At 48.9% G+C, this 13,081-nt stretch overlaps 1 protein-coding gene across 3 annotated transcripts in view; it reads left to right on the top strand.

Moving 5' to 3' along the window:
* PCGF2 (polycomb group ring finger 2) overlaps positions 1-13,081 on the top strand; it is a 33,095-nt gene that overhangs the window by 8,042 nt on the left and 11,972 nt on the right. For 2 of the 3 annotated variants that reach the window (XM_067541193.1, XM_067541190.1), the window contains exons 1-4: positions 3,353-3,436; positions 5,786-5,925; positions 7,335-7,431; positions 12,699-12,754. In XM_067541193.1, the coding sequence (XP_067397294.1) occupies positions 5,814-5,925; positions 7,335-7,431; positions 12,699-12,754 (265 nt within the window). In that variant the 5' untranslated portion in view covers positions 3,353-3,436; positions 5,786-5,813. Of the gene's footprint in view, positions 1-3,352; positions 3,437-5,785; positions 5,926-7,334; positions 7,432-12,698; positions 12,755-13,081 lie in introns of those variants that run through there. The other variant, XM_067541192.1, reaches the window with a different exon arrangement.

Genomic DNA, 13,081 nt, shown 5'->3' with positions numbered 1-13,081 from the left:
GCTGTTTAAACGGGTCTTTTTAAAAAGGGGGGGAGGACGACGAAGGAGGTTTTAGTTTATTTCTTTTCTGGGGGTGGGGCTGGGGAAAGGTCAAGGCGGTGGACGGTGCTTGCGGGGTGCGTGTTTTAAAAGCAGGCGAACCCACCCCCAGCCACAGCTGAGTCATGAAATCGGGCTGATTCTCATCCGTGTTTATTAAAACCGGTTTGTGCTGGCGTCTCTGCCTCTCCCTGCCCTCCACCTTCCCTCTCTCTGCCTCCGAGATCCGCGGCGCCATTTGCAGACTGGAAGGGGGAAATCGGAGGAAAGAGTCTCGCAGTCAGGCGCAGGGGAAAGGGACCTGCAGAACTCATTGCCCGGCGAGATCCCGAGTCGCTGGAGGGGGATTGGGTTTCAGGTGCGCCGATCGCTTCCCCCATCGCTTGGTTGTTGGTGTTGGCATCTTGCCAGCTGTTACCCTGCAGGTAACTATAGAAACCAGCGCCGGGGGAACCTATCAGCAGCCCCGACGTCACCTGCGACTTGTAAAGGGTCTCGGGGTGGGGAGGGGGGGGGGCACTTCACCCTGGAGAGCTACCTTGAGGATGCTGAGGCTTGGGGTGGGGTGGGGGGGAGGGGAAGAGAAATGAAAGGAGGGAGAACGTGCTGCTATTAAGGGTGATGGGGGGGGAGGAGAATGAGGCAAGAAACAAGAGAAAAGGAGGCGAAGGAGGTGCGCTCAGTGCCTGTGCCTTAGGAATCTAGAAGGGGAAATGGGTCTGGGGGCAAGGGGGGAGCGGAACCAATAACGCAACCCAGTCCAGAAACCAGAACCGCAAACATCCACGCGCATCCCTCCCCCCCCCCTCCTCTTTTTGAACCGCCTTGTTCACAAACCACCTCCAAATGCGACCGGTGCAATAGTCCAGGGCGTGGGGGGGAGAAGCGCTTTTGCTCCCCTGAGTTTCCTGCACTGACCGGGCGCCGACTTCAGGCCCAGCGTCTCCCTGCAGGCTCGCTCCTCCGCGCCCCTTCGCTCCTGTTTCACTCCTGCCCCGCGTGCTCCCCTCTCTGCGTTGGCTGCCGAGGCTGGAGGAAACATTTTTGCCTCCCCCCCCCACCTTTGCCTTGAAGTTTGCTCACGTGGGAAGGTCTTTGCTGGTTTTGTGTGTGTGTCTTTTATGACCAACGCTTTTCCCCCCATCTTTGTGTGTGTGTGTGTGTGTGTGTGTGTGTGTAGGCACTTCTGCACCTAGCCCCTGCAATGCCTCGCCATCCCGGTGGTTACCCGATCCCATGATGCTCCCTTTGCTGAACTAGACCCCACGTAGATCACGGCGCTCTCCGGATTACAATGTAGACAGCTCCCATTTTTCCGGTCTAGCCCCGCCAGGCCCCGCACCGGGGGGACGGGTGAGGCAATATCGCGTCTGGAGCAGCCACAAGAGGGGGGTGGTTTTGTTCTTAAGGCGCGGGACCCGTTCAGGGACAGGCCCTGCGAAGGTTTAATTGACAATAACACGAAAAATACCCAGAGAATGGCTCGGAATCGGGCTGAATGTCCCTGACCCCGCGGGGGCATGTGTTTTCGGGGTGTGTGTGTGTGTGTGTGTGTGTGTGTGTTCCTCGCAGGCTGGCCTCCCACTGACGTCACGCACAAACTCATTTGCACAGACATAGATTTTATTTCAGCCCCCCCGGATGGTTGTAATAATATTCTGGCTCCTGGCCAAGTATAGGAGTTACCATAGAAACGATAAAACGGCAGCGATTCAGGGCCCCAGCTCCAACGTCTCCTATTGTCAATATTAAAGTGAGGGGGACCGGGCTGGGGGGTGCGGGGGGGGGCACAGCAATGACATGGACAGCTGCGACTTCCCGCATCTCTCTGCCCTTGATTGCAGCGTGTGGGTGCTGCATTGATCCCAGGGGCTCGCCGGTAACCCCACGGCGTGTCTGCAGCCGAAAACTCTGTAAAATGTTGGCGAAATCCTGGGGTTTTCCTTTCCATGTCGCCGTCCTTCGTGTGTGCCGGGCAAGTTATGTTTTTCCACCACTCAAATTCTGCCCGGGGCTTATCTTCGTCGAGTTTTTTTCTCTTCAGTTGCTTTGCAGAGGTGTGTGTACACACACACACACACACACACACACACACACACACACACACACACACACACACACACACACACACACACACACACAGAGAGCAAGACTCTGCAAAGCCGGGGTGTTCTTTTCCGTCATGCAGACAAATCCACCCAGTTTAGCACAGCGGAGCTGGGGTTTTTATTTCCCTGGCTATTCGGGTGCCTGGCCGTGCTACGACAAAGCGAGACTCCGGCGTGTCCCCGGGTGTAAAAGACAAATTAAAGCGCGTGCTGGCAAACCCAGGTACCATTGTTAAATTCAGCCCCAGCCGTAATGAGGTGTGTGGTGTGTGGTGTGGGGCTGTGTTGTTCGGCCACGGGCACGGAGCCAGCAGCCCGCTCCGGAGTCTCTATAGAAACCATGAGGCACTGGCTGAAAAATGCCTTTTGCCATAAAACGAAAGACACCCCTGTTAAAGCAGAGACATACAGGCGGGGGAGAGGAATGTGCAGCGCCGGGGCTGCGTTCCCGTTCACACCAGCTGAGGCTGGGCGCTGGTGGAAGGGTTTAGGAGACATCTCCGCGCGGGTAAAGGCTCAATCCAGATTTCTTTTACGGTAGGAAAAAAAAAAAAAAAACCCAAAGCGGCGGGCGCCGGGGGGGGGGGGGGGGGGCAGAAATCCAAGCGACACCCTAAACGCATGGGCCCGACCTTGTCTTTGGCAGCTATTTCGGCGAGGCGATTCCCCGAGGTGGGTTTAGGGCCAAACCTTCCCCCCCCCCCCCCGCAAGCTCCCATTGACTCCCCAGGGACCAAAAAAATCTCTTCCCCCCCCCCCGGCGACGAAGGGCCGTCGCCTTGGAGGCGGAGGGGCTCCAGATTTTTTTTTGGGGGGGGGGGAGGGACTGGCCCAAATCGCTCCCTTTCTCTCCCCAGATTTCCCCGGGGCGGGGGGGGGGGGGTCCGCCTGTCCCTTTAAAGGCCTCGGTCTAAGGCCCTGTGCAGCCGGCCATTTAAATACCCCCCTCCCGGGGGGAGGTTGCGGGAGCCGGTGTCGCTAATTGGGGAGCGCGGGGGGGGCTGGACCGGACCGCGGCCGTGCAGCCAGGCGTGGAGAGGCGGCCGCGCCGGTCCCTCCTGTAGGCAGCGAGCGAAGGAGCAGGGGCGCCCCGAGTCCAGCCCCCCCCTTTTCGGCTCCGCTCCCCCTGCCCCCCGCCCGCGTGAATGACAAGCGGGGACGCTGCTGCCCCGCGCCTGGGCAGCGCCCCGGGGCTCCGGCTGGAGAGCGGAGCGGTGCAGGGGGGGGCGCTGAGGTTTTTGTCGGGGGGGGGGCCCCTCCGGAGCCGTGGCTGGGGTCGGTGGTGCGCGGTAAGTCCCCCGGGGCCAGCCGCCGCAGGGCCGGGTGGTTGTGGGCTGTGCCCGTGTCCTGTCTGCGGGGGCCGGGGTGGGGGCAGGCTAGAACTGGGGTGCAGGCCGGGGTGGGGGCAGGCTAGAACTGGGGTGCAGGCCGGGGGGGCAGGCTAGAACGGGTGCAGGCCGGGGGGGCAGGCTAGAACTGGGGTGCAGGCCGGGGTGGGTGGGGGGAGGCGTGACACTACAATGCGAGGCGTGGCCGGGCGAGCTAGTTCACGGGGACCGGCTGTGGGCGGCTTTTGTGCCTGGAAGGGGTGGACCCCGACACGACGTTGCTCCGGGCCTGCCTGCGGGGGGAGGTGTAGTCACAACAGACACGCCGCCGTGTGGACGCATGACGTGTGTGTGCCGTGCACGTACAGTGGTGTGTAAGGAGGCCCACGTTGGGGCGGTGCAATGTGGGCACACGCTCGGTATCATAATGTGTAAAGACCATCATTGGACCCCGGCTCCGCCCGCGTGCACACGACACACACAATGGATGTGTCTGTGTAATGGAGGTAACAACGTACCGTGTGTCTCGTCCCGGGCTCTGAAGATGTAAACTTCTGTACGCGCTGAATTTCCCCCCAGCTGCACGCCTATGTAATGTGCATGGGCGGAGTCTGTTCTCTGCAGGGGGTTGGGGTGTGTGTGTGTGGCTACGTTGTTAACGGAGACCTGCATGCGTGATGTGTGTGACACGTGTGTCTGTCTGATGTGTGCACGCAGGCACACACAGGCAGTGCAGAGCGCCACTCACGGCTCCCTTTCTCCAGGCGTGTGCGTTTAATGAATTGCATGTTAATGTTCAATTAGCCCATTTATCTGATTTGTTCCGGACCATTGTCTTTCTGGAATAGGATGAGGAGAAGCGGTGGAAGAGGGTGAAGGGCGTCGAGAGGGATTGGATGGGGGGGAGGGGAAGACCAGGAAAGAAAGTGAAATCTTGGCTTTGTTATCCGGTATCAGCAGCAGGCTTGGGAAGAATTAAAGAGCAGGACAAGTGGATAGCCAGAAGCCAAGGTGAAACTGCTGCAGCTCCGAGCTGGGGAGTGTTGAAATGGTGCTGCTGTGAGCCTTCTGCTCAAGGGAGCCACAGCCTTTGCTCGCCTTTCCTCCCCCTTTTCCTTGAGCTTTGTACAAGTAGCACACACAAAAGGAAGGCTGAATTTGGCCATAATTTGATTACAGATGATCTGTAGCTGGGAGACTGGAGGGAGGCGATATGTGTTGAGCCTATGGTGGCAGAGGTCCAGTTGGAGAAAGAGAATATTGGGGATGGAGAAGTTTATTGTCCACTAATTATGAGCAATGAGGCGCTTTATTTTTAATTTTTAAAACATCTGTAATTTAGAGGGGTTTGGGGTATTCCCTGTTAAGTGTCTCCATATAATAAAAAAAGCATCCCTATAATAATCTCCACCTTTGCATCTACAAAATGTGCATAATCCTGAGTAGAAAAACTGGGCCCTGTGTGTTAGGTTTAGAGTTATTATTTCTGGCAGGCTTTGATACACAGGAAGGAAGCTTTCATAAACCCTGAAACCTGCATGTTGTGTCCATTTCTCACCTCCTTCACTACCGGACTCTTTACAGATGTAGGCGTATCCTTTCTTTACATTCAGCTATGCCCCCCTTGTATTATCTGAATATTAATGGCTTTGTCTCCATTTAAAAAATAAAAACAAATTACTAAATAAATTCTGTATCTTGTATGTGTTTTAGTCAGGATTTGGGAGTAAAGAGAGAGATTCACTGTACAAAGTAAGATGCTGGATCACTATGGGCCAGGCTGTGATACTCTAAGTGCAGCCCCTATTAGTAGTGTTTTTATTTTACATTTATATTGTGGTAGCACCTAAACAAGACAACCGGTTATGGGCCCCTATGTACTAGGCGCTGTGCAGACCTATAACAAATAGGTAGTCTCATCAATAGGATGACATTTGGAAATGGTGCTGCCCGCTGTGAAGTTGTCCCACTCTGGCTCTAAGGGGTCTGAAAAAGATTTGTTTGGTTTTGTGAAAATACAAATGCCCAGTCCTCTATCCCCCTGTTTGTATTGTTGCAATTTCATAGGCTTTTCAAGGCCTGCCCACAGAGCTCTGGCTACAAGGTGTGTGTGTATGGAGCGTGGGGGGATGAATAAATGCTAAAACCAGAGACTTCTGTGCTTTGTAACCTACTGAGCCATTTGTTTCTGGAATGTTGCCTTTGCTAGCCCCAACAGATGACTTGTTGCTGTAATATTCCAGGAGGGATGGATAACTCTGTTGATTCAGCTAACATGATACTCTGGGTGTGGGGTGTGTTTGTTTCCAGAGAAGATCATCTGAGACCCTGATCCAAAATGCACAGAACCACCAGGATAAAGATCACTGAGCTGAATCCTCACCTGATGTGCGCTTTGTGTGGCGGCTACTTCATAGATGCAACCACCATAGTAGAATGTTTACACTCCTGTAAGTTTCCTATGTACCTAGGTGGGGCGAGGCAGGGGAAATCACCTGTTCCCAATGAAATGCTCTTTTCTTTCATTCCAGCAGGCAGATCTCCTTTTTGGGTGTTAAACTCAGAAGCCAGCTGGTGATGAGAGATTCCCAGGTGCTCACCAGAATATAACTACATGGGCCAAGATTTTTGCAAAGTGGCTAGTGATTTTTGGGTGCCTAATTTGAGATACCTGAGAGTAATTTTTCAGGAAGAGCAGTGGGAGAAACGGGGGCCTTGTAATGTGAGACACTCCCAAAATTGAAGCACCCCAAACCCCTAGTCACTTTTGGCCTCCGATTACTTGCTCAATAATTTTGAGGTGAATTGGGGAGGGCAGGGGAAACTAGAATCCTAACATGTTTCCAAGGAAAATTGCTTCCACCCTTTGGGTGGAAACATAAAGATGTCAATTTCCCCAAGGGCACATTAAATGACATTGAAAGGTGGGAAAATTAAAACTGATGCATGGTAATGCTTTTTCACACATGGGATTTAAAGTGTAGAATTCAGTGCCACAAGAATTCACTGAGGCCAAGAACTTAGCAAGATTCAAGACATTTCTATGGTTGTCAAGAATAACCATTAAGAACAACAAATAATTTTGGAAGGGACCTTAAACCTTGTGCTATACAGGGTTTAAGGCAAGCTCTAACTATTAGAGATCAGAATGAGACCTGTGTGTGTGTGTGTGTGTGTGTGGGGGGGAATTATCTCAGATCTGCCTGCTTTTGGGTTCTTCTACTTTCCTCTGAAGCATCTAGTACCAGCCACAGTTCAAAGACTGGATCCTAGACTAGATGGACCCAGCGTCTGCTCCAGTCTAGCAATTCCCATCTTCCCGCTGACATTCCTGCAGAGAGAAGCAAGGTGTGAAGGGCAGTTGTGACTAGATAAGAACCCACCGGTGTGAGGGGAATGTGGAATAGCCCCTACTCAAGGGATCCCCCTCTCATTGAGACAGGCTGCTCACAGCTGGATTAAATGGAAGTGGTCACAGATAACCTTACAATCAGTGAGGGTAAAAAAATGATCTTCCCCAAGTAGTACAAAGGACTTACCTTCAATCAAACATCCACATGACTGTAAGCCCCGCCCTACCCGCCTCTGTCACCGGAAGTCCCACACCATCCGGTCACCGTACTACTTGCCCAGAACTTCTGAGCAGCTGCCTGCTCACTGTGGGTGACAGCCTGCCCTGTGCAGAGAGCCAGGACGAGTTATGCACGCTTAAGCAGGATATAAATGGCGCCAAAGTGTGACTTAATAATAATGCCTAGGCCTTGTGCTGATTCTTTGCCGGGGGGTGTGTGTGAGATATTCACTCTGTGCGTCTACATGTTGATTTCACCCTATTTATTTGTGTTTTTTCTTTCTTTAGTCTGTAAAACCTGCATCGTCCGCTACCTGGAGACCAACAAATACTGTCCCATGTGTGATGTCCAGGTGCACAAAACCAGACCTCTTCTCAGCATCAGGTGAGGGATCTTGCTGTTTGGGCTCTTGTCTCCCCACCCTCCCCCAAATATGTGGTGACACAGGGGTTGGGAAGCATCAGGTTCTGGAATTCTATTCTAGCCCATCACTGAGCCCAGCAGTCACAGGAATTTCTCATCCCTGCTTTGCTGAGAGATGGATATTTTGGCCTAACTTTTCCTGAGCCACTAGTAGTGATTTTCAGTGCATCAAATTTTTTTTTGGGGTGGGGGGAATTGCCTCCAGGGGCCTTGCTGTCCAGAAGGTGGGTGCACAGAAGTTACAAATAACTAGCCCCCTTTTAAAGTGTCCCAAGATGGGCACCCAAACTACTAGTCACTTTGGAAAACGGAGGCCTTTGTATGTAATTCTGAGCCTTATTTAGCAAGGTCCAAAGTATATTCCTAACCCTAAGCATGTGAGTAGCCGCTCATTGTCTCCAATGGGACCAATTTACTTTCTTCAAGTTAGGCACATGTGTGGGACTCAGCAGAATTCCCTGCTCTGCCACAGATTTCCTGTGTGACCTTGGACACTCAGGTCCAGATTCTCAAAGTTTTCTTCCCAATGGAGTTAAGCACCTGAATTTCTTTGCGGATTCAGGCCTTGGTCATTGTATATTTCGTTTCCCATCTGTCCAATGAAGACAACAGAACTTCTCACAACACCCCTGTGAGGTGGGGGTGCTCAGATACCATTGAAATGAATGCCCTACAACTACCTTAGACAGAGCGTTAGACGTAGAGTAGCTCGCTGTCTTCAGGCATAAGTGGCAGAGAAATTTATGTTGGGAAAGACCTCTTGTGGTTTTCCTCCTTCAGCTGCTGCAATGTACGTATGTTGCATGAGAGCAAGAGCATTATTTTCTGCTAAAAAGAATAAGCATCCTCTGTTGAAGCCAAGTTAAACCTTTCGCACCATAAGAACAGGATTTGCTCTTTGCAAGTTTACACCTTCTAGTCTACTAGAATAGCCTACTATACCGTATCTGACACTTGATAGTCTCCTGTGTGTAGGTTATTTCAATGTTGACCCAAAGTCTCTCTCTCAATTTTAAGCATTCAAAGAGAGATCCGAACCAGAGCATCCTAACTTTCCTTTTTCTCGTAACAGTCACACAGGCTAGGGAATTCTGCGCACTGTTGTTGTTTTGTGTTTGATGCCATCAGGGGCATTCCTGGGGAGGGGAGAGGGGTTGACATCATTAGCCAAGCCCTGGCAGGGCTGTGATGTCAAGATAGTGAGACACTGGAAGCTGTTGAGGCAGGGACTGAGTGTGTATACAGCACTTAACAGAATGGGGGTCCCCCTCTATCGGCTATAGGATATAAATGAATTCCAGGTAGGAAGGGAGGATAACAAGTGCCAGGATGGAACAGGCAGGGCCAGGAGCGTCTCTGAATTTTTCAGCCCCTTTTAATGATGTTATAAACAGATGGTGATAATTATTAGCAGGGAAAGGGGTGATCCCAGTCACATCCTCTGTCAGTCTGGACTGAGCACCTGAGGTCATCTTTAGACATTGCCCTGACCACAGACGTCCGTCTTTGCAGCCGCTACAAGACCAATTTAACCTGAGCCCGGTTGTGGTTTATAATTCATTGATCCATTTGCCTTGGAACTACGCATCCTCCTCCCAGCGGAGGATTATTCTGTGTGTGTGTGTGTGGCTGGCTGTGCATTGGATGCTGCTATTAGGGTGTGTGTGTGTGTGGGTGGGTGTGTTTAAAACTAATGCAATCAAACCCCCATGCTTGGTGCGTACTTTATGCCAGCTTTGCTCCTTTCCCAGTCGTCTGGGTTTAGGGAAGCCAGACGTGTCTTGTCAGTTGTAGAATTAGCTCTGCAGGTGGTTGGCATAGAAACCATTAAGGCTGCAGTACATCACCAGGGGCTTTTTTTAGCTCTTCCATGTAAATCCGTTTCTGTAGTAACACTTTTTTTTCCCCTGGCTCCCTGTGAAATATTTACACTCTAACTCCCACAGACCTTTCTCCTAAATATCTCTGAGTGTGTGCACAGACCCAGACAGAGATGCACACTGCCAACATCCAGACAGACACAAAGCAGCAGGCTAGAATTGCATTGATGTTCAACGCTCTTAGATATCACCCAAGCCTTATTTTATAATTTGCATTGCAGTAGCTACTAGGGCTCTGAGTCACAGACCAACCCCGCCTCCCCACGTTGTGATAGCCACTGTACCAACATATCTTTGCATCCTTGTTCAATCGGATCCCAATTTTCATTTACACTAAGGCCACTTTACACCCCTTTTGCAGTGTAAATGGGCCTCTCCTGTGAATGAGAATCAGTTCCACAATTTTCTGTTTCTATTTTTATCAGAGTCAAGTAGTTGCGGCATAGACTTGGGAATCAGAAGGAGATATGAAATCTGTGTCAGTGTCTGGAATAAAACCTGTTCAAGTCATAGGGGTAACCTAACTTCTGTTGAAACCAATACAACTTAGGCCCCTAAATATCTTTTGAGGATCTGGGCCTTAGACCAAACACTTCTAGGGTGGATCCCTACACTACACTTCTTAAACCAGGGGCCTGACCTTTTCCCAGAGTCGCCCACATCTTTCATAGCTAGTCAGTTAAAGTCTATGTTTAGGCATACAAATCTCAAACATTTAGCCATCATCTTTCTCCTGTGGCTTCCCTCTCTGTCAAATGGGGATAATGATTTCATCTTGCCTCACCTGAAAGTCTTGGGAGATTTGATTCACAAAGGTTAGCAAAGCACACTGAGATCTTCCAATGGAAGGTGTGACAGATGAAACGCCCTGTATCTGAGCTAGCTACCGTTATAAAAGGGCAAAGTTAATTATAGTACAGAGAAAATTTTGATATCAAGATCAGTGACCCTGATGTTCCATTGACTCTTGGCACTAGAGTCTTGTCACTGCTTTTAGGGCCAGATCCAAAGTCCTACGACTTCCCTGTTGACTTCATTGGGTTTTGGATCAGACTCTTAATTTGCATGGTTAGTAACTTTCATTTTTCTTTTCCTCCATCTGAATTGCATCATACCCAGCTATAGTGTCAGAACTTCCAATTATGATGAATTTAAGGATCATTGGCTCAATCCTGCAAGGAGCTTGGCACCATTCAGCACCAAGTTCCAGGGTTCTAATAATATGCAGTGCGTTTATGGCATCCCAAACGGACGTGGTCCCTACGAGGACCGGTGTCCATCTGTGACACACCGTGGGCACGCTCCCTGGAGCTGAATTACTGGGTGAAACTGGTATTGACTCAGACAAGCCTCATGACAGTTTTGTAATTAACCAGCCAATCAAATGACAGAACTGGCTTTTTCATTCGCTTACTGTAAAGTATAAAGTAAATTCTGTGTGTACATATAATAAATCATGTCAGAGGGTGGCCTCTCAAACCTGTGATGACATCACCAAGGAATTATAGATTAAAGGGACGTGGTTAAGCTAAAAAAATATTTTAAAAAATAACACATGACTGCACCTTTTTATTAAAGGCCTTCTATTATTTAAAATAGAAATAATTGCAAACCCAACTTCCTTCTCCTCATTAACACATTTATTTTCTTTTGACACTTTACTCGGGGTACATTTTTCAAAAGTAGCTATGCAATTTAGGGCCAGGTTTTCAGGTATTTCAGTGCTCAAAGATGCAAATAGATACTTAATGGTACATATACAAAAATGCCTAAATGAGTTAAGTGCCTGTCTCCCTTTGAAGTCCATGGGAGTTTGGTGCCTGTGCTGCTTAGGCACGCCTGTCAATCTCATTAGGTGTCTATTTGCATCTTTAGTCATCGAAATGCCTTTGGAAATCTAGCCTCAAGTCAGTTTTGCAAATGGGGCTTAGGAGTGGGATTCACAAAGGTACCCACTTGCCTAACTCCTATTGAAATCAATGGGAATTAAGCACTAACATTTTACCCTCAGACAACCAAAATATAGAACTGGTCTCTTTCCCCTTTGGTTTATTTTAAGTTTCGCTGCCTAGTTTTTACATCCCACAAAGCAGCGATCTTTAGGTTGCAAATACTGCAGAGGAATGTTAAAACCCAAAGAAAAAAAGGTCTCTTGTAATTTTTTTTTAAACATTTCTATTGATTTAAAGAGATTTCTAAAAGCTGGTAGAGGGGTATTTGGGTTTTCATTATTGCCAATATTGAATAGTGTTAAAGGCTCAAAAATCATGCATCCGGCTCTCTCAGGCTATGAGTTGGTCATGGATTCTGATATATATATATATATTTTTTTAACGTGACTGTCACAACTTCAGGCTTGGGCTTCTGTGATTTATTGTTTGTTGCCCGCATCTTGTCTGTGGCTTTTACTAAAAATACTCATGACAAAATCTTAAGCTAATCCTGGAGATAACATATATCAATAAATAAAAGTTGGGATCTCTGATTGCTTTTCTGTTTAAGCTTTTAGAGTACACATGGGAGGCAATGTGGCTTAGTGGATAGAGTACTGGGCTGGGACTTAGGAGACCTGGTTCTAGAATGTAAACTCCTTAGGGCACGGACCAAGTTTTTGTTCTGATATCGTACAGCACCTAGCACAATGGAGTCCTGGTCCATGAGTAGGGTTCATAGTTACTATGGCAATGCAAATAAAATAAGTGTCCTGGCTTTGCCACTAGCTGGCTGTGTGACCTTGGGCATGCTCCTCCTGCTTCAGTTTCCCCCTCTGTAAAATGGGGATAACCATACTGATCTCCTTTACAACAATAAATCTCAAAGTGTTTTAGAAAGTGCTGTCTTAGGAGCTAGGTGGTGGCTGTTATATTCCAGATTTTCTCTGCAGTCACAAAGGCTAGAAATCTACTTAAAAACAAAAAAATGAAATGACATTCTGATAGAATCACAGAATTCCAGGCATTCGGGCTTTACATAGAACACCAAATAGCACAAGAATTGGCAAACACTGGATTTTTTTTTTTTTTTAAATAAGGCCACCTGAGGCCTGTGTCCACCTTCATCAAAGTCAATAGGCATTTTATCAGCCCTATTTCAATTGGAGCAGAGCCCGTACAGCGTGGGGCTGGCATTCACCTGACTGCACTGGCCCTTTGTGCAAAGAAACGCTTTGCACTACTTAAGTCCCATGTAAGCTGCATTTTGAAGGCTTGAATGGTGCAGAAGCCTTGTGCTGGTCTTTTTGCACAGGAGTGAAATGTGCCATCTTCTGGTTTGGCTGCGGAGCGCAGACAGGCAACGGGAATAGTATTGAAATAACTACACTGACTAATTCTTATTTGTGTATTTCAGGTCTGACAAAACTTTACAAGACATAGTGTACAAACTGGTCCCTGGGCTTTTCAAAGGTACAGATACATACAACAATAAAAAAAAATACAATAATGATGATCAGTATATTTGGGGTAGGGTTTCCAAAGCACTCTGTGTTGGCCGAACGCTGCTCCTATGGAAGTCACTCCCATTACGTCATCGGGAACAGGGTTAAAGAGTTTTTGAAATTGCCACCCTTATGCTCCGTGCAGACAGAAAACTTGTACCCCTTTAACTATACCGGGCTAGTTAAAGGGTACAACCTGCTTTAGTGTGGCTGCTGTTTTACTGGTATAAAGGCACTTATACTGGTATGGCTATTTCCATATGGGGAATAAGCTATCCTAGTATAAGACACATTT

This window comes from Emydura macquarii, unplaced genomic scaffold (genome assembly GCF_026122565.2).
Source record: "Emydura macquarii macquarii isolate MOO-44397 ecotype Brisbane River unplaced genomic scaffold, CSIRO-AGI_Emac_v2 contig_629, whole genome shotgun sequence".
Lineage (NCBI taxonomy): Eukaryota > Metazoa > Chordata > Testudines > Chelidae > Emydura > Emydura macquarii.
Note: the sequence above shows the minus strand (reverse complement) of the source record. Positions and strands in the feature narration are given on the sequence as shown.